We start from the raw sequence: 25,122 nt of genomic DNA, 5'->3' as shown, positions 1-25,122 counted from the left end.
CTCCACCTCCGAACACTGTTCGGTAGCCTCAGCGAGCACGGCTTAATTGTCAACCCGGCCAAATGCCACTTCGGCACGACGACCGTTGACTTTTTGGGCCACCGCATCACCAAGACCGGGGCCGTGCCGCTGCCGACCAAGGTTGAGGCCATCACCACGTTCCCGCGTCCCCGTTCCATCAAGGCCCTACAAGAGTTCCTCGGCATGGTGAATTTTTATCACCGATTCGTGCCCCGCGCTGCTCAGCTCATGCGGCCCCTTTACGAGGCCCTCCGGGGCAAGCCGGCCAAGCATGACATCGTTTGGTCCACGGCCATGGACGTGGCCTTTGCGAGCGCAAAACGGGCCCTCGCCGACGCAACGCTGCTGGCTCACCCGGTGCTCAATGCGCCCATCGCCCTCACTACGGATGCCTCCAACTACGCGGTGGGCACCGTCCATGAACAATGGGTGGACGGGGTTTGGCAGCCACTCGCTTTTTTCAGCCGGCAACTCCGGCCGAATGAGTTAAAATACAGCACGTTCGACCGCGAGCTGCTCGGTCTATTCCTGGCCGTTCGCCATTTCCGACACCTCCTGGAGGGCCGCCCGTTCACGGCTTTCGTCGACCACAAGCTGTTGGTCTACGCAATGGCCAAAGTCACGGAGCCGTGGTCGGCCCGCCAGCAGCGCCACCTCTCCGCCGTGTCGGAATTCACCACGGACATCCGGCACGTCGCCGGCAAAGACAACGCCATGGCCGACTGTCTTTCTCGGGGCAGCGCGAACGTGGTCCACCTCGGCGTGGACTTCGCGCTCATGGCGGCCGACCAGACCACCGACACCTCGGTGCAGGCCCTCCGGGCAGCGGACACGGGCCTCCGCCTGGCCGACATCCCCTTCACGGGCACCGTCCTGCTCTGCGACGTCTCCCAGGGCCAGCCTCGCCCCATCGTGCCCGTTTCCTGGCAGCGCCGCATCTTCGCCTCCATCCACGGCCTTTCTCACCCGGGCTGGAAAGCTTCTCAGAAGCTGGTGTCGGCGCGTTTCATCTGGCACGGCCTTCGACAGAACGTCCGTGACTGGGCCAACGCCTGCACGGCCTGCCAGCGGGCCAAGGTCCACCGCCACACCCAGGCCCCGCTAGCCCCTTTCACCGTGCCTGCACGGCGTTTCGACCATGTCCACGTGGACCTGGTGGGTCCCCTGCCCCCATCGCGGGGGTTCACCCACCTGCTCACCATGGTGGACAGGACCACCAGGTGGCCGGAGGCCATGCCCCTCACCTCCACCACCACCACCACCGCCGACGTGGCGCAGGCGTTCATCGCCACCTGGGTCGCGCGCTTCGGCGCACCGGCGGACATCTCGTCCGACCGCGGCCCACAGTTCACGTCCGAACTTTGGGGCGCGGTCGCCCGCTCGTTGGGGGTCACGCTGCACCGCACCACGGCCTACCACCCCCAAGCCAACGGGTTGTGTGAGCAGTTTCACCGCTCCATGAAGGCCGCACTCATGGCCGGCCTTCAGGACGACGGTTGGACCGACCGGCTGCCGTGGTTCCTTATGGGCCTCCGCACGGCCCCCAAGGAGGACCTCCGGGCGTCCGCCGCCGAGCTCGTCTACGGCCAGCCGCTCCGCGTCCCGGGCGAGTTCGTGCCCGACGCTACCAGTTCCTGGTCCGCCGCACACCAGCGCTCGGACCTCCAGGAGGCCGCCCGACGATTTGCCCCCGTGCCAACGTCCCGCCACGGTGGCCCCCAGTCCTATGTCCCCCCGGCGCTTCGCACAGCGGAGTATGTCTTTGTGCGTCATGACGCACACCGGGGGCCACTCCGGCCGCCGTACGACGGGCCCTTCCGGGTCCTGCGACGGGGCGACAAGTCCTTCGTCGTCGACGTCGGCGGCCGGTTGGACCGGATCTCTGTGGACCGCCTCAAACCGGCGCACGTGGACGTCGACCGACCACCACGTTTGGCCCTTCCTCTGCGGCGAGGCCGCCCCCCGTCCACAGTTCCCCCCGCTCGACCACCCACCACCAGATCGGACCCCCCCCCCCCCCACGACCCTCCAGGGGTCGCTTCGGCCGGGTCATCCGGACCCCCCTTAAATTGACCCTGCCGGTGCAGGTCGATTCTGGAGGGGCGTGTGTAGCGGTTCCCGCTGAATGTACACAATCGCCTAGCACCTGCCAGGATGCGGCCAGGGCGCGATCGCCATGCCGGGCTCGTCCGGACGGGCCCAGACGCACCTCTCCTGGGCATGCCCGGACTCGCTGTTCCTGGGCACGCCCGAACCTCCCGGGCACGCCCGGTCTCGTCTTTCCCGGGCATGCCCGCTCTCGCCTTTCCAGGGCTCGCCCAGAGCGCCCGGGCACGCCCAGCCTCGACTTGCCAGGCCGCGTCCAGGACGCCCGGGCATGTCCAGACTCGCCTTTCCAGAGCTCGCCCAGAGCGTCCGGGCATGCCCGCTCTCGCCTTTCCAGGGCTCGCCCAGAGCGCTCGGGCACGCCCAGCCTCGACTTGCCAGGCCGCGTCCAGGACGCCCGGGCATGTCCAGACTCGCCTTTCCAGGACTCGCCCTTGACACCCGGGCATGCCCGGTCTCGGTTTTCCCGGGCAAACGCCCCGGCATAAATGTGTATATATATTGCTGCCCGATAAACGGGCTTGTCAGAATACCTGAGCTGTTTTGTTTCAATAAAGCAACTCGGACGAATTCCGTCTTTGGTCGCGTCAATTCTTTCGACTCGCGTTGGAGCGCAGCTCCTTCACTACCAGAAACCGTTAATGATGTGCTGCATACAAAGGGGAAGAAGCAGATGGGTGTAAAATCCATGACGAGAGCACTTATAGGCAAGCAGATTGCTGCCCAAAGACTTTGTCGCATGAGGATGACATTTGGCCCATCATGTGTGTACAATATCCCCTTAACCCCAAGTATAAATTTGCTTACCTGGCTGGCAGGATAGCCTCGAGTTATGCACACTCACATCTGACCTGTCTAGTCTGGGTTGAGATCTCGACCCAGCTCTCAACTGTCATGCTGATGTTTCACATATACTTGTATATGTTAGATTATGTTAGGAAAGTCCAATTTCTGAACATGTATAATTGTGCACATCTTGTATCTCAACTGATATTAGCACCATTGAACTCCATAAAAACTGATGCACATGAGCAACTTCGTTGAAAAACAAAAGTCATTTGCTTCAAATTGATTTTGGAACTTTTTTCTCTTCAAGCCTGGGAATCCTGGTGTTGGCTTAGCGATTAGGGTGCCGGCTTGGGATCATAGGATCCTGGGTTCGAATCCTGGTGTTGGCTTAGTGATTAGGGTGCTGGCTAGGGATCCTAGGATACTGGGTTCGAATGCTGGTGTTGGCTTAGCGATTAGGGTGCCGGCTTGGGATCATAGGATCCTGGGTTCGAATCCTGGTGTTGGCTTAGTGGTTACGGTGCCGGCTTGGGATGCTAGGATACTGGGGTCGAATCCTGGTGTTGGCTTAGTGATTAGGGTGCCAGCCAGGGATCCTAGGATCCTGGGTTTGAATCCTGGTGTTGGCTTAGTGGTTAAGGTGCTGGCTTGGGATCCTAGGATCCTGGGTTTGAATCCTGGTGTTGGCTTAGTGGTTAGGGTGCCGGCTAGGGATCCTAGGATCCTGGGTTTGAATCCTGGTGTTGGCTTAGTGGTTAAGGTGCTGGCTTGGGATCCTAGGATCCTGGGTTTGAATCCTGGTGTTGGCTTAGTGGTTAAGGTGCTGGCTTGGGATCCTAGGATCCTGGGTTTTAATCCTGGTGTTGGCTTAGTGATTAGGGTGCCGGCTAGGGATCCTAGGATCCTGGGTTCGAATCCTGGTGTTGGCTTAGCGATTAGGGTGCCGGCTAGGGATCCTAGGACCCCGAGTTCGAATCCTGGTGTTGGCTTAGCGGTTAGGGTGCCGGCTAGGGATCCTATGATCCTGGGTTCGAATCCTAGTGTTGGTTTAGCGGTTAGGGTGCCGGCTAGGGATCCTATGATCCTGGGTTTGAATCCTGGTGTTGGCTTAGCGGTTAGGGTGCTGGTTTGGGATCCTATGATCCTGGGTTCGAATCCTGGTGTTGGTTTAGCGGTTAGGGTACCGGCTAGGGATCCTAGGATCCTGGGTTCGAATCCTGGTGTTGGCTTAGCGATTAGGGTGCCGGCTAGGGATCCTAGGATCCTGGGTTCGAATCCTGGTGTTGGCTTAGCGGTTAGGGTGCCGGCTTGGGATCCTATGATCCTGGGTTCGAATCCTGGTGTTGGCTTAGCGATTAGGGTGCCGGCTTGGGATCCTATGATCCTGAGTTCGAATCCTGGTGTTGGCTTAGCGATTAGGGTGCCGGCTAGGGATCCTAGGATCCTGAGTTCGAATCCTGGTGTTGGCTTAGCGATTAGAGTGCCGGCTAGGGATCCTAGGATCCTGGGTTCGAATCCTGTTGTTGGCTTAGCAATTAGGGTGCCGGCTTGGGATCCTAGGATCCTGCGTTCAAATCCTGGTGTTGGCTTAGCGATTAGGGTGCTGGCTTGGGATCCTAGGATCCTGAGTTCGAATCCTGGTGTTGGCTTAGCGGTTAGGGTGCCGACTTGGGATCCTAGGATCCTGGGTTCGAATCCTGGTGTTGGCTTAGCGGTTAGGGTACCGGCTTAGGATCCTCGGATCCTGGCTTTGAATCCTGGTGTTGGCTTAGCGATTAGGGTGCCGGCTAGGGATCCTAGGATCCTGGGTTTGAATCCTGGTGTTGGCTTAGCGGTTAGGGTGCCGGCTTGGGATCCTAGGATCCTGAGTTCGAATCCTGGTCGATCGCTGAATTAACACCAGGGGGGTTGACTCAGCCTGTCATCCTTCCGAGGTCGGCAAATTGAGTACCAGTTCACTGGTAATTCCCCATGTGTCGCAAAAGGCAATGAACAGAGTTGGTGGCAGGAAGGGCATCCGGCCATAAAACATTGCTTCAAAAAAGGGGACCACGGTGCCAGAAAAAAAGGCCAACCCCTGCTCTGCGGGGAAAATGGCTTTAAAAGGCGGTTCTTTCTCTACAAGACTGAGGCTCATGGAAGAGCAAGGTTGAACTCATAATGGAGTATCAGGACAACAGTTGAACACAACCAGCAAGAGAAGGAATGAACACGAAGAGAGGAGAGAGGAGAGGAGGAAACGTCACACCAAATAATAGAGTTGGATTCATGGCTGACTCTTCAAACAACAACATTCCCACTGATCAGCACACACGTTCTGGCCGTCTAGTCAGGCCACCTCTCTGCTACAACATGCCATCTCACCGCTATGACATGCCACCTCACCGCTACAACATGCCATCTCCCCGCTATGACATGCCACCTCACCGCTACGACATGCCATCTCCCCGCTATGACATGCCACCTCCCCGCTATGACATGCCACCTCACCGCTACGACATGCCATCTCCCCGCTATGACATGCCACCTCACCGCTATGACATGCCACCTCACCGCTATGACATGCCACATCACCGCTATGACATGCCACCTCCCAGCTATGACATCCCATCTCCCCGCTACGACATGTCATTTCCCCGCTATGACATGCCACCTCCCCGCTATGACATGCCACCTCCCCGCTATGACATGCCATCTCCCCGCTATGACATGCCACCTCCCCGCTATGACATGCCATCTCCCCATTACGACATGCCACCTCCCCGCTACGACATGCCATCTCCCCGCTACGACATGCCACATCCCCGCTATGACATGCCACCTCCCCGCTACGACATGCCACCTCCCACTGAGGAGCAGTGTTGGTAGAACGCTGGCCTTTTCTTGTAATTATTGTCGTCCTTATTTTCAGAAGAAAAGGGATGTCAACCACTGACCCATTAATGGACCTTTGCTATTACGAATAATTCTGTACGACAATAACTCATATATGATTCACTCATGTAATTGTGTGCAGCAGTTAAGTTTATTGTACTCTGCGTATTGCACTTCCTGTTCCAGTGCAGGTTCAATACACCCCCTCTGGCAGCCAAATGTATCTAATCGTGGTGATTTGTGTGTGTGATCCTTCTGTGGTTATTATTTTACGTTGCTCGGTCTCGATCCATCACGGAGGGATTTGTCTGTCCCTGCTCCAGTTGTCCCTGTCCAGTTCACATACCTTGGCCAAGGCAGTACAGTACCAATGTCATCTTTGAATACAAGCAGGACATTGTGAGCCTCACTATGAATTTTTTTTAAAATGGATATCACACCGGACAAGACATACAGCCACTCAAGGTAAGGGGCTAAGGGCTAAGAGGGGGCTAAGGGCTAAAATTTATCCCATTTCATCTTCTGTTGTCATACCCTTCCTCCCGTCCATGGTACACGGAATCTTGTGGTGAGGCTGTTGCCCAGAAACAACTTGCCTTCATCTCCTGGAAAGCAAATCCAACGGAAGGAAATCTCATTTCCTTTCACAAAGCCTGAAACAAGTGTGTCCACCCTCAGGAGAGCCAGGAAACAATATCTCTCTGTTCTCAAGCCCGAACTCTCTTATCTGTCTCCCTCTTCCAAATCATGGTGGCGTCTGGTCAAATCTGTTTCTGGTGTTTGTTCCCCCTCCCCCCCCCTCCCTTACCTCAAACGGCTACACAGCTGACTCCGCACGTGAAAAAGCTGAATGCCTCAACTCTGTGTTTGCCTCTAAATCTTGTGTCCCAAACCCGTCCCTCTCTGTACCCACCGTACTCAGTCATACCCAGCTGCTCCTGGACTCTGTGTCCTTTCCTCCTGACAAGGTGGAAAAGTTTCTGTCAACCCTCGACTCTGATTCTGCAACTGGACCTGACGGCATCAGCCGACGGGTCCTAAAATCCTGTTCTTCCGCTCTTTCACTCCCTCTTTCTGTTCTCTTCACCCTCTCTTTTGCTCAAGGTCACCTGCCATCTGCTTAGAAATCAGCCAACATCACTGCTTTACACAAAAAATGTGCAAAAACAGATCCTAGCAACGACAGACCAATCAGCCTTCTCCCAATTATCAACAAAGTCATGGAATCCATCATTGCTTCGGATATGAAATCTTTCCTCTTCTCCAATGGCTTGATCTCTGATCATCAATTTGGATTCAGACCAGGTCACTCTACTCTGCACATGCTACTTCTGCTGTCTCAACAATGGATGGAGGTCCTCAATGCCAAACAGGAAATTAGAGCTGTCTCCCTCGACATATCATGTGCCTTCGATACGGTCTGGCACCCCGCACTGCTCACCAAACTCTCCTCCCTTGGTATCCATGGAAATCTCCACGCATGGCTGGCGGACTTCCTCTCTCGTCGTAGTCAACGTGTGGCCCTGAATGGGTTTCTCTCATCTCCTCTTCCTGTTCAGGCTGGAGTTCCCCAAGGCAGTGTTCTGGGCCATGTGCTTTTTCTGGTCTTCATCAATGATCTCTCCGTCCGGTGTGTACCCCGGTTTAGAATAGGTACACCGTATCCCTGCGTGTCGTAAGAGGCGACTAAAAGGGTTGGCGTCAGGAAGGGCATCCGACCATAAAAAACATTGCCCCAAAAAGAGAACCATGACAATTACAACGACATATGGGCAGGGTACAGCCCGAAGTACCCCGTGGGGTCCCCCACTCCCTCTCGTCAAAACTCAAGGTGGGGAACCCGATCGAAGCAAGGGTGGAAATCACTCCATTTATGATGACGAAAGGGTCTGATGCCCGACGTGGAGATCGGTTTCTGAGGTTTGGGACATGGAATGTTGGGACAATGACAGGGAGATCAGGAGAAGTGGTGGAAGTATTGGTCAGAAGAAGAGTGGACATATGTTGTGTGCAGGAGATGAGATGGAAGGGAAGTGGTGTGAGAATGGTGAAGGGTAGGCAGGGATAGAAATACAAGTTTGTGTGGCAAGGGTGCCCAGAAGGTGTGCATGGTGTTGGTGGCCTGTTTTCTGAGGAGTGTGTAGACAGTGTGGTGAGTGTGACGAGAGTGATTGAAAGGTTGATGATGGTGAAAATGATGATTGGAAAGCTCTTGGTGAACGTCATCTCGGGATATGCTCCGCAGGTTGGTCGGAGCGATGAAGAGAAGGACAAGTTCTGGTGTGCAATAGAGAAGCTGATGGAATACGTGAAAGATGAGGAAGTTGTTGTGGTAGGAGGAACACCTAAATGGACATGTGGGAAGGAGTATGGACGTTTTTGAGGGAGTTCATTGGGGTTACGGATATGGTGTGAGAAATGGAGAAGGTGAAAGGATTTTGGAGTTTGCTGATGGAGCTGATTTGTTGATTTGTAATACTCAGTTCCAGAAAGAGGATAATAAGCTTGTTGCATACACGTCAGGTGGGTCGACGACAACCGTTGAGTACCTGCTGGTGCGTAGGCGAGATAGGGGGCACCTCCGGGACACAAAGGCGATCCCGGGGCAGGAGGCTGTTTCACAGCACCACTTGGGTGTCTGCGACATAAGGGTGAAAGGTGCGAGGAGAGCTCGGCGGGTGAAGTACCAACCGAGAATGAAGGTGTGGAGGTTGAAAGAGGTGACAGTAACGGAGGCATTAAAAGAGAGGCTCAGTATGGTAGAGCATGATGTGGTTGAGCTTGAAAGTGGTTGGATGTCAATGAAAGATAGTCTGTTGGGAGCCGTTGGTGAGGTATGTGGATGGACAAAAGGACCACCTAGGCACTCGGAAACATGGTGGTGGGATGATGAAGTTGGAAAGAGGATTGACGAGAAGAGGAAGAAGTTCAAGGAGTGGCAGAAGGCGAAGGGTATGGGGGCAGAAAAGGCAGAGCATGAAAGTGATAAGACAGCCAAGAAGGTTGCAAAGAAAGAGGCAGCAAAGGCACAGGAGGCATGCAGGAAAATGTTCGGAGAACGCTTAGATTTGGGAGAAGGTCAGAGAGTGGTATTCAGGATTGCAAAGCAGATAGCGAAAGAGAGGTGTGATGTGATGGGGGTGAGTTACTTGAAGGATGAAGTGGGACAAATCGTTGTGGACCCAGATGGAATTAAAGGAAGATGGAAGAGATATATGGAAATACTGTTGAATGCAGAGAATGAATGGGATGGCAACATAGAGAGTAACCCAGTTTTAGGACCAGCAGAGAAGATAACCGAGAAGGAAGTTGAGGAAGCGATAAAAGCAATGAAGAGCAGAAAAGTGGGAGGGCCGACGGGAGTTGTGGGAGATATGTTGAAGGCTGCAGGAAGTTGGGGTGTGAAGAGAATGACAGAGATCTGTAATCTGGTGGTGAAAGAAGGCCGCATTCCAGTGGATTGGGAATTGAGTACCCTTTGTCCCTTTATACAAGGGAAAAGGTGCCCCTCTGGAGTGTGGCTCGTATTGAGCGATAAAGTTATTGGAGCATGAAATGAAGGTATTGGAAACGGTGTTGGAGAGGAGGATAAGGAAGAGAGTGAAGATTGACGAAATGCAGTTTGGATTTATGCCAGGAACAGGAACGACAGACGCGCTTTTTATTGTGAGGCAGTTGCAGGAGAAGTACATGGAGAAGAGGAAGAAGTTGTTTCTTGGGTTTGTTAATCTGGAGAAAGCATTCGATAGGGTGCTCCACGTTAAGTAGTGACATGGGCATTGAGGAAGTTAGAAGTGGAGGAATGGTTGATCAGAGTAGTGGTGGCAATGTACAAAAGAGCGCGCACAGCTGTAAGGACCAAGGACGGGAACAATGGTGAGTTTGAGGTGAAGGTGGGAGTGCATCAGGGGTCGGTACGAAGTCCACTACTATTTGTAGCTGTGATGGAGGTGCTGGTTCGGAACGTAAAGGAGGGTTTTCCGTGAGAGTTGTTGTATGCAGATGATCTGGTGTTGATTGCAGAAAGTATGGATGGACTGAAGGCGACGATGAACAAGTGGAAGGAATGTATGGAGACAAAAGGTCTGAAGGTGAATATCAGAAAACGAAGGTGATGGCAAGTGGTAAAGCATGTGGTGAGGTGGAATTAACTGGGAAGTGGCCATGTGCTGTGTGCAGGAAGGGTGTCAGAGTGAATTCCATTCAATGTACAATGTGCGCTGAGTGCGTTCATCAAAAATGTAGTGGTTTGAGAGGGTCATTATCCAGTGTGGCAGCTACATTCAAGTGTAAGGTGTGCACAGAGGGAGCTGCAGATGGAGGAAATGTTGAGTTGGATCTTGGAGACGGCGTGAAGCTGGAAGGTGTGAAAACATTTTGTTACCTAGGAGACATGCTGAATGGAGAAGGTGGATCAGACTCGGCAACATTTGCTGGAGTGAGATGTGCATGGAAGACGTTTTGGGAACTGAGTGGCGTGCTGACGAAGAGGGGAGTGTCGTTGAAGCTGAAGGGAAAGGTGTATGGTGCATGTGTGAGAAGTGTTATGATTTATGGGAGTGAGACATGGGTAATGGACGTAGAGCAGCAACGAAGGCTGGAAAGGGTGGAAATGCAAATGGTTCGGTGGATGTGTGGAGTATCGTTGAGAGAGAGGAAGACAAATGATGAATTGCGAAAGATGATTGGAATAGAGCCTGTGATGGATGCTGTGAAGAGAAACAGGTTGAGCTGGTTTGGTCATGTGTTGAGGAAGGATGAAAGTGACTGGATGAGAAGAGTAAGGGAAATGAATGTATAAGGAAGTAGAGGACGGGGAAGACCGAGAATGACTTGGCTAAAGATGGTCGAAGAAGAAATGCGGGCTAGGGGGTTAACATGGGGAGATGCAGAAAATAGGGCAAAATGGAGAAGATTGTCATGGGGACCGCAAGGCTATGGATGGGCTTAAACCTTTACGAAAATGGGCTTAAAATGCCTGTTGTTGTTGTTGTTGTTTGTATCAATGATATCTCCGACTCTCTTGAAAATCCTCTCTATCTCTTGGCTGATGAATCCACTCTCTGCCGCTCCATTCCTCATCCCTCAGATCGGCAGTCTGCAGCCTCCTCAGTCTCTGCAGACCTGGACAAAATCACAGACTGGGCAAACAAGTGGAACACATCTTTCAATCCTGACAAATCTCACACTCTTACGATGTCTCTCCGAAAAGACCGAATGGACAACTCTCCCATCCCCTTTCTGAATAATCCTCTCCAAAGAGTTCTGTCACTCAAGCTTTTGCGTCCCACTATCTGCCATGATCTTTCCTGGGAAAACCACATTTCAAATCTGGCCGCCAAAGCCAGTCGCCGACTGGGCATCCTCCATCGTGCGAAGTCCTTCCTTGGCACACCTGAGCTCCTCACCACATACAAGGTTTCACCCACAGCTCAATGGAATACTGCTCTCCCCGCTGGGCTGGTGCTCCTGCCTCACACCTAGCTCGTCTTCACGCTGTTGAAACCAAAGCGTTCAGAATCATTGGAATCTCCCGTGATGAAGCTACCTCCGAGGGCATTTCATTTACTCACCGCAGGCAGGTTGGTGATCTTTCTGTCTTCTACCGACTCCTCTCCGGCCTTGCCCCCCCCCCCCCCAGCTCTCTCTGGGCTCTGTCCCCCAAATATTCCTACAGGTCGCACAAGATCTGCCTGCAACCCTCTTATGGTTAAACTGCCAAAATCAAGACTCTCTGTTCACCTTCACTCCTTCATTCCTCTTTTTTCCCACCTCTGGAACAAACTCCCTCACTCTCTTCAATCCCACTGTTCCCTCCAAGTCTTTAAAACAGCAGTTCACCACCATCTCTTGTCTTCCCCCATCCAAAACCTTTTCTACCCCCGCTAATTTCACCCCAAATCCACTTTTTTGAAATACCAACTTCTTTCCTGGAAGTCCTTGGGAAGTCCTTGTCCTTGGTTTATACTTCTCCCACCCACCCCCCTTCCAACGCCGCCTCCCCCCAAGCCCTCTCCCTCCCACGCATTCCCGATGTCCCTGCTCTCAAATGTTGTGTTTATGTGCTTCCCCTTCTCTCCCCATCTTGTCTACCGCTCCCATTTTTATATGCTTTGTTTGTTTGTCTGTTTGATTTGTTTGTGTGATAAATGTTAGCTCTTTCACGAGCCTCGATTATGTATACAAAAAAAAAAAAAAAAAAAACTCCCTTAAAATATATATTTAGTCATTTCAATGAGGATCATAGCCCAACTAAAAACAAAAATATTAACTTACAGTATATATATAAATATATATATACAGACTTGGCATTTAATATGGAATATATATATTTTTCTTCACTTGGGTTTACTTTCTTAACTCAATATATCAATCTGGTGAGTTTCTTTTACACTTTGGTGATTTATTTGTTAAAAGAACCATGTCACTGATTGTCTGTCGCAGCAAGAAGTCAACAACAGGATTATATCACAGGTGGCGTGGCAAAATGTACGGACAGGTGCATTTGATGATTGGCTTCACAGTTGAGTATACAAGGGTTGTTGCGTTCTGTATTAGTGGAAAACAACTGCTGCACGTCTCCAAAAGTTATTGCCGCTTCCTCTGGAGATGGTCCGTCAACTCGACAATGCTGTTTGTCATGGAGTGGTGGCTTTACGAAATTACGGCATGAAACAGCGTGCTATTGCTCGGCAGTATGGCAACACTCAAGGTCAGGTGTCAAAGATCCTGAAACGAAATGCTCAGAGGGGTGTCCCTACTCCAATACCGAGGCCAGGACGTCCCCGCAGAACCACAAGGAGGGATGATCGCCAGCTGCACCGGTTAGTCCGCAATGGCCGTACAAAGTCAGCTAATCGGCTTAGGGCTGAGTGGCAGCAACTGACAAATGTGCCTGTATCCAGAAGGCTAGTCAACCAACGACTGGTTCAAGCAGGCTATCGTGCCAGGCATCCCCTGAGAAAGCCACGCCTGACCAGACAACACCACCAGCGCCGATTGCAGTGGGCCAGAGAGCACCGTCAATGGCATTCAGGACACTGGAATCACGTGATCTTCAGTGACGAGTCTAGATTTCTGGTCTATCGTCAAGATGGCCGCGTCTGCATGCGCAGACAAGTGCATGAAGCCTACAACAAAGATTGTATAGTGCCAAGAGTCCAAGCTGGAGGTGGTGGGGTGACCGATTGGGCTGCTTTTCATGCAGGGGGCAAAACTGACCTGGTTGTTCTGAATGGAATCCTGAACCAGTTCAAGTACAGGGCCATTCTGGAAGAAACATTGCTTCCATTTGCTCGTGCAGCCTTTCGAGGAAACTTTGTCTTCCAAGATGACAATGCATGGCCTTTTCGTGCTTGCATGATCCAACACTTTCTTGCTGACCATGGTGTAGAGCATATGGAGTGGCCTGCCATGTCCCCGGATATGAATCCGATAGAGAACTTGTGGGCAGAATTAACGCGTCAAATTGACCACTTGGACCAGCAGCCGACCTCTGTGCGTGAATTGCAGCAGGGTATTGTCACTGCATGGCAAGCGATTCCTGTCCAAACCTTGGCAAATATCGTGAACAGCATGCCTAAACGTGTACGTGCTCTCCTGAATGCTCGTGGGGGTTCCATGAAGTACTGAACTGTAATTTTACTGTCCGTAATCCCAGTCGTAATTTAAATTTTGTTTTTGTTAAAAAAAATTTTGGCTAATGTGCAAAATAAAGAGATACTTCTGGAAAACGTACAGAAGTTTAACACAGTACTGTCCGTGAATTGAGTTCGATATCAGTTTACATCACTTTCAAGGATCAATTTTTTTGTTTCGAAATGTCAAATGTGGTTTTTGTTTCTTTTAAAGGTCACATTGACAAAATCTAGAATAATTTCAACATAATTCCAATGAACTTTTGGTTCTAAGACATCTTGAAAAGTAAGTTCACCCCCACAAAAAAAATATGCCATATTAAATGCGAAGTCTGTATTTTTATATATATATATATATATATATATATATATATATATATATATATATATATATATATATATATATATATATATATATATCTAAAAATAAATATATATATATATATATATATATATATATATATAGATATATTTGCCAGCCATCTTGGAAAATGGCCGCCCTGGGCATTTTTCCAGATGCCTCCATATCTAACATCTTCACATGTTGCTGAACATGTGAGACGTTTGTTGCTTGTAAAAAAGAAGTTATGCTGCTTTACGAACTCACTTTCAAAGAGTAGGTCATTGTGTTCCAGTGTCCTGGCCAAAAGTGCAACTTCCTGACTACAATATTGGACAGAGAAATGGCGAATCTGCCCGTGTGGTCTCTGCCTACAGTGAGTGATTCAATCATGCCGACAGACCGAAAATATTCATTAAAATAGTGGAAGTTCCATGTTCGAATCAACAAGCATATTTTAATCCTCACAAGTAAAATATTCCATGGATTATGTTACTCGATACACACCTCCCAGCACGACATTGAAGGATTTTGCAGATAACAGGGTTCCAGTATAACCTGAAAAAAAACGTTTTGGGACAGTTCAACGTCAAAAAAAGGGTTAATTTTCACTTTTTAGAGTTTTTACATCAAGAAACGTAAGAAAGATTCAGTAAAATGAAGCAAATGAGGTTTCCCTCGGCCTTCCTGTTTTTACTTTCTCCTTGGCATCTTCGACTCATGGAAAAGCTTGTATATAATAGAGGAAAAGGGACATGTTTGGGGTCAGTTTGCTTTTGTTCCATAGATGTTTTTTTCCCTCCTCTTTCCTCGCTCCTTTCTTCACCGAACAATATCTCCTCTATCTCCTCATCTCCCCTATCTCCTCTATCTCCTCTATCTATCTCCTCTATCTCCTCCATCTCCTCTATCTCCTCTATCTCCTCTATCTCCTCTATCTCCCCTATCTCCCCTATCTCCCCTATCTCCTCTATCTACTCTATCTACTCTATCTCCTCTATCTCCCCTTTGGGCTTCCTGAAAAGCGCTATATAAAATAAATGCATTATTATTATTATTATTATCTATCTCCTCTATCTCCTCTATCTCCCCTATCTCCTCTATCTCCCCTATCTCCCCCATCTCCTCTATCTCCTCTATCTCCTCTGTCTCTATCTCCCCTATCTCCCCTATATCTCCTCTATCTCCCCTATATCTCCTCTATCTCCCCTATCTCCTCTATCTCCCCTATCTCTTCTATCTCCCCTATCTCCTCTATCTCCTCTATCTCCTCTATCTCCTCTATCTCCTCTATCTCCTCTATCTCCTATATCTCCTATATCTCCTCTATCTCCTCTATGTCCTCTATGTCCTCTATGTCCTCTATCTCCCCACTCCGTTCACGCTCCCTTACCCTTCCGTCGCTTTCATTTCCACCCTCTCCGCTTCCTTTGTCGCCATTTTGGTTTTCTCAATTTAGCCACGCCTCCTTAGGTACCTAATAAATACATGGCTATCCTGGAAGAGGCCGCGTGTCTCGATTCTTTGAAGAAGGAATGGTCCAGGCAGCTTACCAACTCTGAGTTTAAATCACTTAACGTTTTATTTTAAACATTCCAACGAGACGGCAAAAAATCCATGCTTCTGTCACATAAATCTACAGAGTTACACCTGGGTGGAGCATTAATATTCATGATGTAAAACATGTGTGTAGCACAAATATGCATTCTACATTCGAACTTGGTTCCTTCACAATGGTCCCTTCACATTGAAAGTGCGACTCAAACCTGATCTGTAGCTGTGCTTTGAAATCAGCAACATTAAGACAAACAAATTTGAAAACACTGCTCAGCATCCCGTATTTCTCTGTGGTTCCCATAATTTTCCAAAGTACTGGATTAACTTTCAAAACCAATTATAAAACTAGAAAGCATCTGAAAATGCAAAGCCCATCCACGTCCCCTTTGTATTCAGATGTCTTCTTCCATATGCTAAACATGGAGGAAAGAGCTAAAATAAATACAAAATTAAAATTGGAAATTCCATGTGTATTATGCAGCCTTGACCTTTGACCTTTTGATCTAAAAAAAATAAAATCAGCTTCTACCTTTTGATTGGTGAACCAATTCAGTGACGCAACATGCAAATTCTTAAAATTTCAGGTCAATCAGATAAAAATGGATGATTTTATGTGACACTGACATTTGAACTTTCAACCAAATTATTAATTTGTCTTCTCCATATTCTCATAATAAAGCTTTGCTAAAATTTAGAAGACAATAGGTCAAATGGTAAAAAAGAAAGTTGTGACACACACACACACACACACACACACACACACACACACACACACACACACACACACACACACACACACACACACACACACACACACACACACACACACACACAGCTGCTGGGACGTCACACTAAGTGATAATAGAAATAGAATCAGAAAATGATGGAATGTAGTGCTGTGCAGTATTTTATTACTCACCATCAATCAGAGCGATGTTTAAACCGTTTTCCACATTGTTCAATGCCTGGCTCATTATTCTAGAAAAAACAATATATTTCTGAATTAAATGCAATAATTTTATTTGCAAATGTTATTTTACAAGTCCAAGTTCGAGTGCAGACTCCTTTATTTTCACTACATTACTCTATAGCACATACAGGGATATATATATATAAAATAAAATAAAATAAAAATGGATGATTTTATATATATACAGTCACGTGAAAAAGTAAGTACACCCCTTGTAAAGTTTTGACTTTTTCAACATATTTTAACATACAGCTATTTGATCTTCATTTCAACAATATTGATAGATAAAGGTGATATAATATAACAAATATCATGAAACATTTACATTTTGTAGTCCTTTGGCGTCAGGAAGGGTATCCGGCCATAAAAAACATTGCCTCAAACAGGGAACCATGATCGTCATGGGGCCCGCAAGGCTAACCCTCACTCTAGTGGGGAGAAATGGCCTTAAAACGATCATTCATTCATTCATTCATTTACATTTTGTAGTCCATTGTATAATTTAAATAAACATAAATGCAAATTTCGCATGTGGAAAAAGTAAGTACACTCTTGGCTCTAACAGGTGGTATTGCCCCCTTTGGCAGAAACAACCTGAAGTAGGCGTTTCTTATAACTGTCTACCAGTCTCTGACATCGACTGGGAGAAATTTTTGGCCACCCCTCCATGCAGAATTCTTTCAGCTGTGCGATGTTTGAGGGGTTTCTTGCATGCACAGCTCGTTTCAAATCCCCCCACAACATCTCGATGGGATTTAGATCCGGGCTTTGACTTGGCCATTCCAGAACCCTCCATTTCTTTCTTTTCAGCCATTCCTTGGTGGATTTACTGGTATGTTTCGGGTCATTGTCATGTTGCAAGGTCCACCTTCGGTTGAGCTTCAACTTTCCGACAGATGGCCTCACATTATCCTCAAGCACCCTCTGGTACAATGAAGAATTCATCGTGGATTCTATGATGGTGAGCTGCCCAGGCCCTGATGCAGCAAAGCTGCCCCAAACCATCATATTTCCACCACCATGCTTTACAGTTGGTATCAGGTTCTTGTGGTCAAATGCTGTCTTTGGTTTTCGCCAAACATGTCTTCTGGTACTGTGGCCAAATAGCTCTACCTTTGACTCATCTGTCCAGAGGACATTGCTCCAGAAGTGCTGGTCTTTGCCTCGGTGTTCATTGGCAAACTTTAGTCTTGCCCTGATGTTCTTTCTGGACAGCAAAGGTTTCCCCCTGGCACACCTCCCATGTAGATCAAATTTGTGCAGCCTCTTTCTAATGGTAGACTCGTGCACTTTGACATCAACAGTGCAAGAGCTACCTGTAGGTCCCGTGATGACATTCTGGGGTTCTGAGAGACTTCTTTCAGCATCTTGCGGTCTGCTCTCGGGCTAAACTTCCTGGGGCGGCCTGGCCTGAACAAGTTGGCAGTTGTTTGGAATCTTCTCCACTTGTAGATGATCTTCCGGACAGTCGAATGATTGATTTCAAATTGTTTGGAGATCTTTTTAAATCCCTTCCCAGACCTGCAGGCATCTATAACCTTCTTTGTGAAGGCCTCAGAGTGCTCTTTTGATCTACGCATGGTGACGCCGCACACTTCAACAACAAAGAGCAAACCAAACTAAATGTCTGAGGTTTAAATAAGACAGGTTCCTCCAAGATCCTCTCTAATGATGTTCTAATCATTTGCACCTGAGCTGGTGCACCTGATTCTAATTTTAGGTGTTTGAAGTAGTGATAAATGTGTAGGGGTGTACTTACTTTTTCCACATGGGAAATTTGCATTTATGTTTATTTAAATTATACAATGGACTACAAAATGTAAATGTTTCATGATATTTGTTATATTATATCACCTTTCTCTATCAATATTGTTGAAATGAAGATCAAATAGCTGTATGTTGAAATATGTTGAAATAGTCAAAACTTTACATGGGGTGTACTTACTTTTTCACGTGACTGTACAGACACTCACATTTGGGGTCGGCCTAGCAGGCACGTAAGACATCGACCATTATAAACCTCGCAGTGTTAGTGTGAGAAATCTCTGAGGATATCCCGGAGATTCAATAGCTCAGTGGGCTGTCACCACGTAAGTGACGAGGTACCTGGGTTCAAGTCCCGGGCTGAGTCAGAATTTTTTCACACGAGCCCCACGAAGGAATTCACTTCCTGTTTCTTAAAAAAAAAAAAAAAAAAAAAAAAAAAAAATATATATATATATATATATATATATATTCTATACAGAATCGAGGCTCGTGAAAGAGCTAACATTTATCACAAAAACAAATCAAAGAGACAAACAAAGAAAGTATATAAAAAGGGGAGCGGTAGACAAGATGGGGAGAGAAGGGGAAGCACATAAACACAACATTTGAGAGCAGGGACATCGGGAATGTGTGGGAGGGAGAGGGATTGGGGGAAGGGGGGGGGGGGGTGGGAGAAGTGAAAACACAAGGACACCAAGGACTTCCAGGAAACAAGTTGGTCTTTCAAAAAAGTGGATTTGGGGTGAAATTAGCGGGGGTAGAAAAGATCAAGGTTTTGGATGGGGGAAGATAAGAGATGGTGGTGAACAGCTGTTTTAAACACCTGGAGGGAGGAGTGGGATTGAAGAGAGTGAGGGAGTTTGTTCCAGAGGCGGGAGAAAAGAGGAATGAAGGAGTGAAAGTGAGCAGAGAGTCTTTATTTTGGCAGTTTAACCATAAGAGGGTTGCAGGCAGATCTTGTGCGACCTGTAGGAATATTTGGGGGACAGGGCCCAGAGAGAGCTGGGGGGGGGGGGCAAGGCCGGAGAGGAGTCGGTAGAAGACAGAAAGACCACCAACCTGCCTGCGGTGAGTAAGTGAAAGGCCCTCGGAGGTAGCTTCATCGCGGGAGATTCCAATGATTCTGAACGCTTTGGTTTCAACAGCGTGAAGACGAGCTAGGTGTGAGGCATGAGCACCAGCCCAGAGGGGAGAGCAGTATTCCATTGAGCTACAGATGAAAGCCTTATATGTGGTGAGGAGCTCAGGTGTGCCAAGGAAGGACTTCGTACGACGGAGGATGCCCAGTCGGCGACTGGCTTTGGAGGCCAGATTTGAAATGTGGTTTTCCCAGGAAAAATCATGGCAGATAGGGAGACCCAAAAGCTTGAGTGACAGAACTTCTTGGAGAGGATTATTCAGAAAGTGGATGGGAGGGTTGTCCAGTCGGTCTTTTCGGAGAGACATCGTAAGAGTGTGAGTCTGTGAGATTTGTCAGGATTGAAAGACATGTTCCATTTGTTTGCCCAGTCTGTGATTTTGTCCAGGACTGCAGAGAGCGAGGAGGCTGCAGACTGCCGATCTGAGGGATGAGGAATGGAGCGGCAGAGAGTGGAGTCATCAGCAAAGAGATAGAGAGGATTTTCAAGAGAGTCGGAGAGATCATTGATGAAGACCAGAAAAAGCACAGGGCCCAGAACACTGCCTTGGGGAACTCCAGCCTGAACAGGAAGAGGAGATGAGAGAAACCCATTCAGGGCCACATGTTGACTACGACTAGAGAGGAAGTCCGCCAGCCATGCATGGAGATTTCCATGGATACCAAAGGAGGAGATTTTGGTGAGCAGAGCGGGGTGCCAGATGGTATCGAAGGCACGTGATATGTCAAGGGAGACGGCGCTAATTTCCTGTTTGGCATTGAGGACCTCCATCCATTGTTGAGACAGCAGAAGCAGCATGTCTAGAGCAGAGTGACCAGGTCTATATTTAGAGCTTGCTGGGGGTAAAATATGGAGCTTGTTGATATGAAGCTTGCTGGGGATGAAATATCAATGAGTTGATCTGGGGCTTGCTGGGAGTAAAATTCTTGATCTAAACATCAACTCAACAAGAGTTTATCTGCAGCTTGGTGGGGGTAAAACATCAACAAGAGTTTATCTGGGGCTTTTTGGGAATAAAGCACTAACAAGAGATGATCTGGGGCTTTGCTGGGGGTAAAACATCAACATGAGTTGATCTGGGGATTTCTTTGGTTAAAAGATCAAGAAGAGTTGATTTGGGGCTTGCTGAGGGCAAAATATCAACAAGATCTGAACTGGGGATAGTAGGGGCATGCCACCCCAGCCTAACCCCTACCCAACTAGTAGAAGCCAGTAAAAGAGGAGCCTGCGAGTCACCTCCAACTTTGGTCGATACTTTGATTGCTTACAGTGATACAAGGCTCAAGGGGAAGCTTGTAGATTGTAGCACAGAGAACAAGGACATTAGGAGACAATGGAAAATCGACAAAAAGACAATGTACAATCACCACGGAGACAATGGACAATCAACATGGAGACAATGGACAATCAACACGGACATAATGGGCAATTAACATGGAGACAATGGACAATCAACACAGAGACAATTGGCAATCAACATGGAGGCAATGAATGATAAACACAGAGACAATTGGCAATCAACATGGAGACAATGAACAATCAACACAGAGACAATTGGCAAACACAGAGACAATCAACACAGAGACAATTGGCAATCACTGAGACAACCAACACGGAGACAATTGGCAATAAACATGGAGACAAATTGACAATCAACACGGAGACAATTGGCAATCAACATGGAGGCAATGAACAATCAACACGGAGACAATTGGCAAACACAGAGCCAATCAACATGGAGACAATTGGCAATCAACATGGAGGCAATGAACAATCAACACGGAGACAATTGGCAAACACAGATCCAATCAACACAGAGACAATTGGCAAACACAGAGACAACCAACAAGGAGACAATTGGCAATCAACATGGAGGCAATGAACAATCAACACAGAGACAATTGGCAATGAACATGGACACAATGGGCAATTAACACGGAGACAATTGGCAATCAACATGGAGGCAATGAACAATCAACACAGAGACAATCGGCAATGAACACGGACACAACGGGCAATTAACACAGAGACAATTGGCAAACACAGAGACAATCAACACAGAGACAATTGGCAATCAACACGATGAGATTTGAACTTGTGGGGTTCGAGCATCATTGAGTATTTGCTCAGATGTGAAAAGCCAAACTTGCTGCCCTATTTTAATTTACCTCTCAACATAATCAGCTTTAAAAAAAAAGTATGTTGTAGTGTGCACGATGGATGGAAGATACTCGACCACACCAGTAAACCCGATTATGTTATACATTCCCCACTTTAACCCAGGTATCAATATCCTTCACATCCTGTTTCCAAGTTCCTACAATGTTACCTTCAAAACTATCTGCACCTGCACTGCCCAGTTTGTCTGTGTATGTCAACATTTTTCTCAAAGATGGCTGAACCGATCTTCGTCAAACTTTTAGGGGGTTCTCAATAAGTGCCGGGGAACGTTTTAGGGGGGAAAAGAGTTTTTTGCAAATGTCGAAAAAAAATGTTCGATTTTCTTTTGATTTGTTTTAAAATCGCTCTATGTGCCTAAGTCTTTGTAGCTAAGTAAAAGGCAATACAAAATGCTCCCCGACCCCATTCCTCAGTGGGAGTAGGGAAGTGTTTTTGCCCCCCCCCCCTCCCATCCCCCAAACAAAAATAGAAAACAAAGCAGTTTGATTTTTCCAAAATGCCAACAGGGTTGGAACAACGCCAGGTGGCGAGTCTGCTCATTAAATACAGGTATCAAAATGAGTGAGGATGAAACTTTATTGAGAGGAGTTGTACCATCTAGCTGAGGGTGTAAATGAAGTTTTTAATATGTCATTTTCATATTTTGCTGATATTAGGTTATTACAGGCACAATGTACAAACATTCAACTCAACATTCCATCATAATCCATTTCCGTCTCTACTTGATGAACAACCATCTTTCTCTGTTTGAAAGTGGCTGCCAGATTTTTAATGGTGATAAAAGAAGTACGTACACATGGTTGTTGAAGCACAATGTTGGTCCCATGACATTGGCAGCACCACTGACAACAGTGAAAGGAAAATGCTTATCAGGGCAAGGCATTTGGGGGTTGCATACCGTGAGGCCGAGTTCAGCTGAAAAAACAGAAATCACACAAACAATGCGGTCAGCAGGCCTATGGGAACGTGGTCAGCAACAGTTATCATGTCCAGACAATGCGGTCAGCAGGCCTATGGGAACGTGGTCAGCAACAGTTATCATGTCCAGACAATGCGGTCAGCAGGCCTATGGGAACGTGGTCAGCAACAGTTATCATGTCCAGACAATGCGGTCAGCAACAGTTATCATGTCCAGACAATGCGGTCAGCAACAGTTATCATGTCCAGACAATGCGGTCAGCAACAGTTATCATGTCCAGACAATGCGGTCAGCAACAGTTATCATGTCCAGACAATGCGGTCAGCAACAGTTATGTCCAGACAATGCGGTCAGCAACAGTTATCATGTCCAGACAATGCGGCCAGCAACAGTTATCATGTCCAGACAATGTGGTCAGCAACAGTTATCATGTCCAGACAATGCGGTCAGCAACAGTTATCATGTCCAGACAATGCGGTCAGCAACAGTTATCATGTCCAGACAATGCGGTCAGCAACAGTTATCATGTCCAGACAATGTGGTCAGCAACAGTTATCACGTCGAGACAATGCGGTCAGCAACAGTTATCATGTCCAGACAATGCGGTCAGCAGGCCTATGGGAACGTGGTCAGCAACAGTTATCATGTCCAGACAATGCGGTCAGCAGGCCTATGGGAACGTGGTCAGCAACAGTTATCATGTCCAGACAATGCGGTCAGCAGGCCTATGGGAACGTGGTCAGCAACAGTTATCATGTCCAGACAATGCGGTCAGCAGGCCTATGGGAACGTGGTCAGCAACAGTTATCATGTCCAGACAATGCGGTCAGCAACAGTTATCACGTCCAGACAATGCGGTCAGCAACAGTTATCATGTCCAGACAATGCGGCCAGCAACAGTTATCATGTCCAGACAATGTGGTCAGCGACAGTTATCATGTCCAGATAATGCAGTCAGTGACAGTTATCATGTACAGGAGTCCCAAAGGGAACGTGGTCAGCAACAGTTATAATGTCCAGGAATCCCAAAGGGAACGTGGCCAGCAACAGTTATCATGTCCAGGAATCCCAAAGGGAACGTGGTCAGCAACAGTTATCATGTCCAGGAATCCCAAAGGGAACGTGGTCAGCAACAGTTATCATGTCCAGGAATCCCAAAGGGAATGGTAAAGTGGTAAGAACACTTCATAGTTTCAGGAAAATTACAATGTCACTACCAGATTGTTGATAAAAACCCAGATAGCTCACTAATAATCAGCTCAGATAGGATGGTATAGGCCTGCACCTCTTTTTGTGGTTTCTGCATGTGCTACCAGAACCCAAATAGCTCACTAATGATCAGCTCACAGAGCAGGCAATAGGCCTGCACCACATTGTGTGGTTTCTACATGTGTTACCATAACCCAAATAGCTCACTAATGATCAGCTCACAGAGCAGGCAATAGGCCTGCACCACATTGTGTGGTTTCTACATGTGTTACCATAACCCAGATAGCTCACTAATGATCAGCTCACAGAGCAGGCAATAGGCCTGCACCACATTGTGTGGTTTCTACATGTGTTACCATAACCCAGATAGCTCACTAATGATCAGCTCACAGAGCAGGCAATAGGCCTGCACCACATTGTGTGGTTTCTACATGTGCTACCAGAACCCAAATAGCTCACTAATGATCAGCTCACAGAGCAGGCAATAGGCCTGCACCACATTGTGTGGTTTCTACATGTGTTACCATAACCCAAATAGCTCACTAATGATCAGCTCACAGAGCAGGCAATAGGCCTGCACCACATTGTGTGGTTTCTACATGTGTTACCATAACCCAGATAGCTCACTAATGATCAGCTCACAGAGCAGGCAATAGGCCTGCACCACATTGTGTGGTTTCTACATGTGCTACCAGAACCCAAATAGCTCACTAATGATCAGCTCACAGAGCAGGCAATAGGCCTGCACCACATTGTGTGGTTTCTACATGTGTTACCATAACCCAAATAGCTCACTAATGATCAGCTCACAGAGCAGGCAATAGGCCTGCACCACATTGTGTGGTTTCTACATGTGTTACCATAACCCAGATAGCTCACTAATGATCAGCTCACAGAGGAGGCAATAGGCCTGCACCACATTGTGTGGTTTCTACATGTGTTACCATAACCCAGATAGCTCACTAATGATCAGCTCACAGAGCAGGCAATAGGCCTGCACCACATTGTGTGGTTTCTACATGTGTTACCATAACCCAGATAGCTCACTAATGATTAGCTCACAGAGGAGGCAACAGACCTGCACCACTTTGTGTGGTTTCTAAATGTGTTACCATAACCCAGATAGCTCACTAATGATTGGCTCACAGAGGAGGCAATAGGCCTGCACCACTTTGTGTGGTTTCTACATGTGTTACCATAACCCAGATAGCTCACTAATGATTGGCTCACAGAGGAGGCAATAGGCCTGCACCACTTTGTGTGGTTTCTACATGTGATACCATAACCCAGATAGCTCACTATTGATTAGCTCACAGAGGAGGCAAAAGGCCGGCACCACTTTGTGTGGTTTCTACATGTGTTACCATAACCCAGATAGCTCACTAATTATCAGCTCAGATTGGAGATAGTAGGCCTGCACCACTTTGTGTGGTCTCTACATGTGTTGCCATAACCCAGATAGCTCACTAATGATCGGCTCAGATAGGAGACAGTAGGCCTGCACCACATTGTGTGGTTTCTACATGTGTTACCATAACCCAGATAGCTCACTAATGATCGGCTCACACAGCAAGCAATAGGCCTGCACCACTTTTTGTGGTTTCTACATGTGT

General features: G+C 47.9%; 1 protein-coding gene across 2 annotated transcripts in view; it reads right to left on the bottom strand.

Annotated features, from left to right (window-relative positions):
* The window catches only part of LOC137437438 (protein FAM3D-like), a 131,673-nt gene that overhangs the window by 15,417 nt on the left and 91,134 nt on the right, over window positions 1-25,122 (bottom strand). Inside the window, exons 4-6 of one of the 2 annotated variants that reach the window (XM_068131756.2) lie at window positions 22,176-22,296; window positions 16,244-16,302; window positions 14,275-14,325 (exon numbers count right to left, since the gene is read on the bottom strand). In XM_068131756.2, the coding sequence (XP_067987857.1) occupies window positions 14,275-14,325; window positions 16,244-16,302; window positions 22,176-22,296 (231 nt within the window). The remainder of the gene's footprint in view (window positions 1-14,274; window positions 14,326-16,243; window positions 16,303-22,175; window positions 22,297-25,122) is intronic. The other variant, XM_068131757.2, reaches the window with a different exon arrangement.

Source organism: Myxine glutinosa, chromosome 12, assembly GCF_964187855.1.
Source record: "Myxine glutinosa chromosome 12, kmMyxGlut1.1, whole genome shotgun sequence".
Lineage (NCBI taxonomy): Eukaryota > Metazoa > Chordata > Myxini > Myxiniformes > Myxinidae > Myxine > Myxine glutinosa.
The sequence above is the reverse complement of the archived record's forward strand: the minus strand, read 5'-3'. Positions and strand labels throughout refer to the sequence as shown.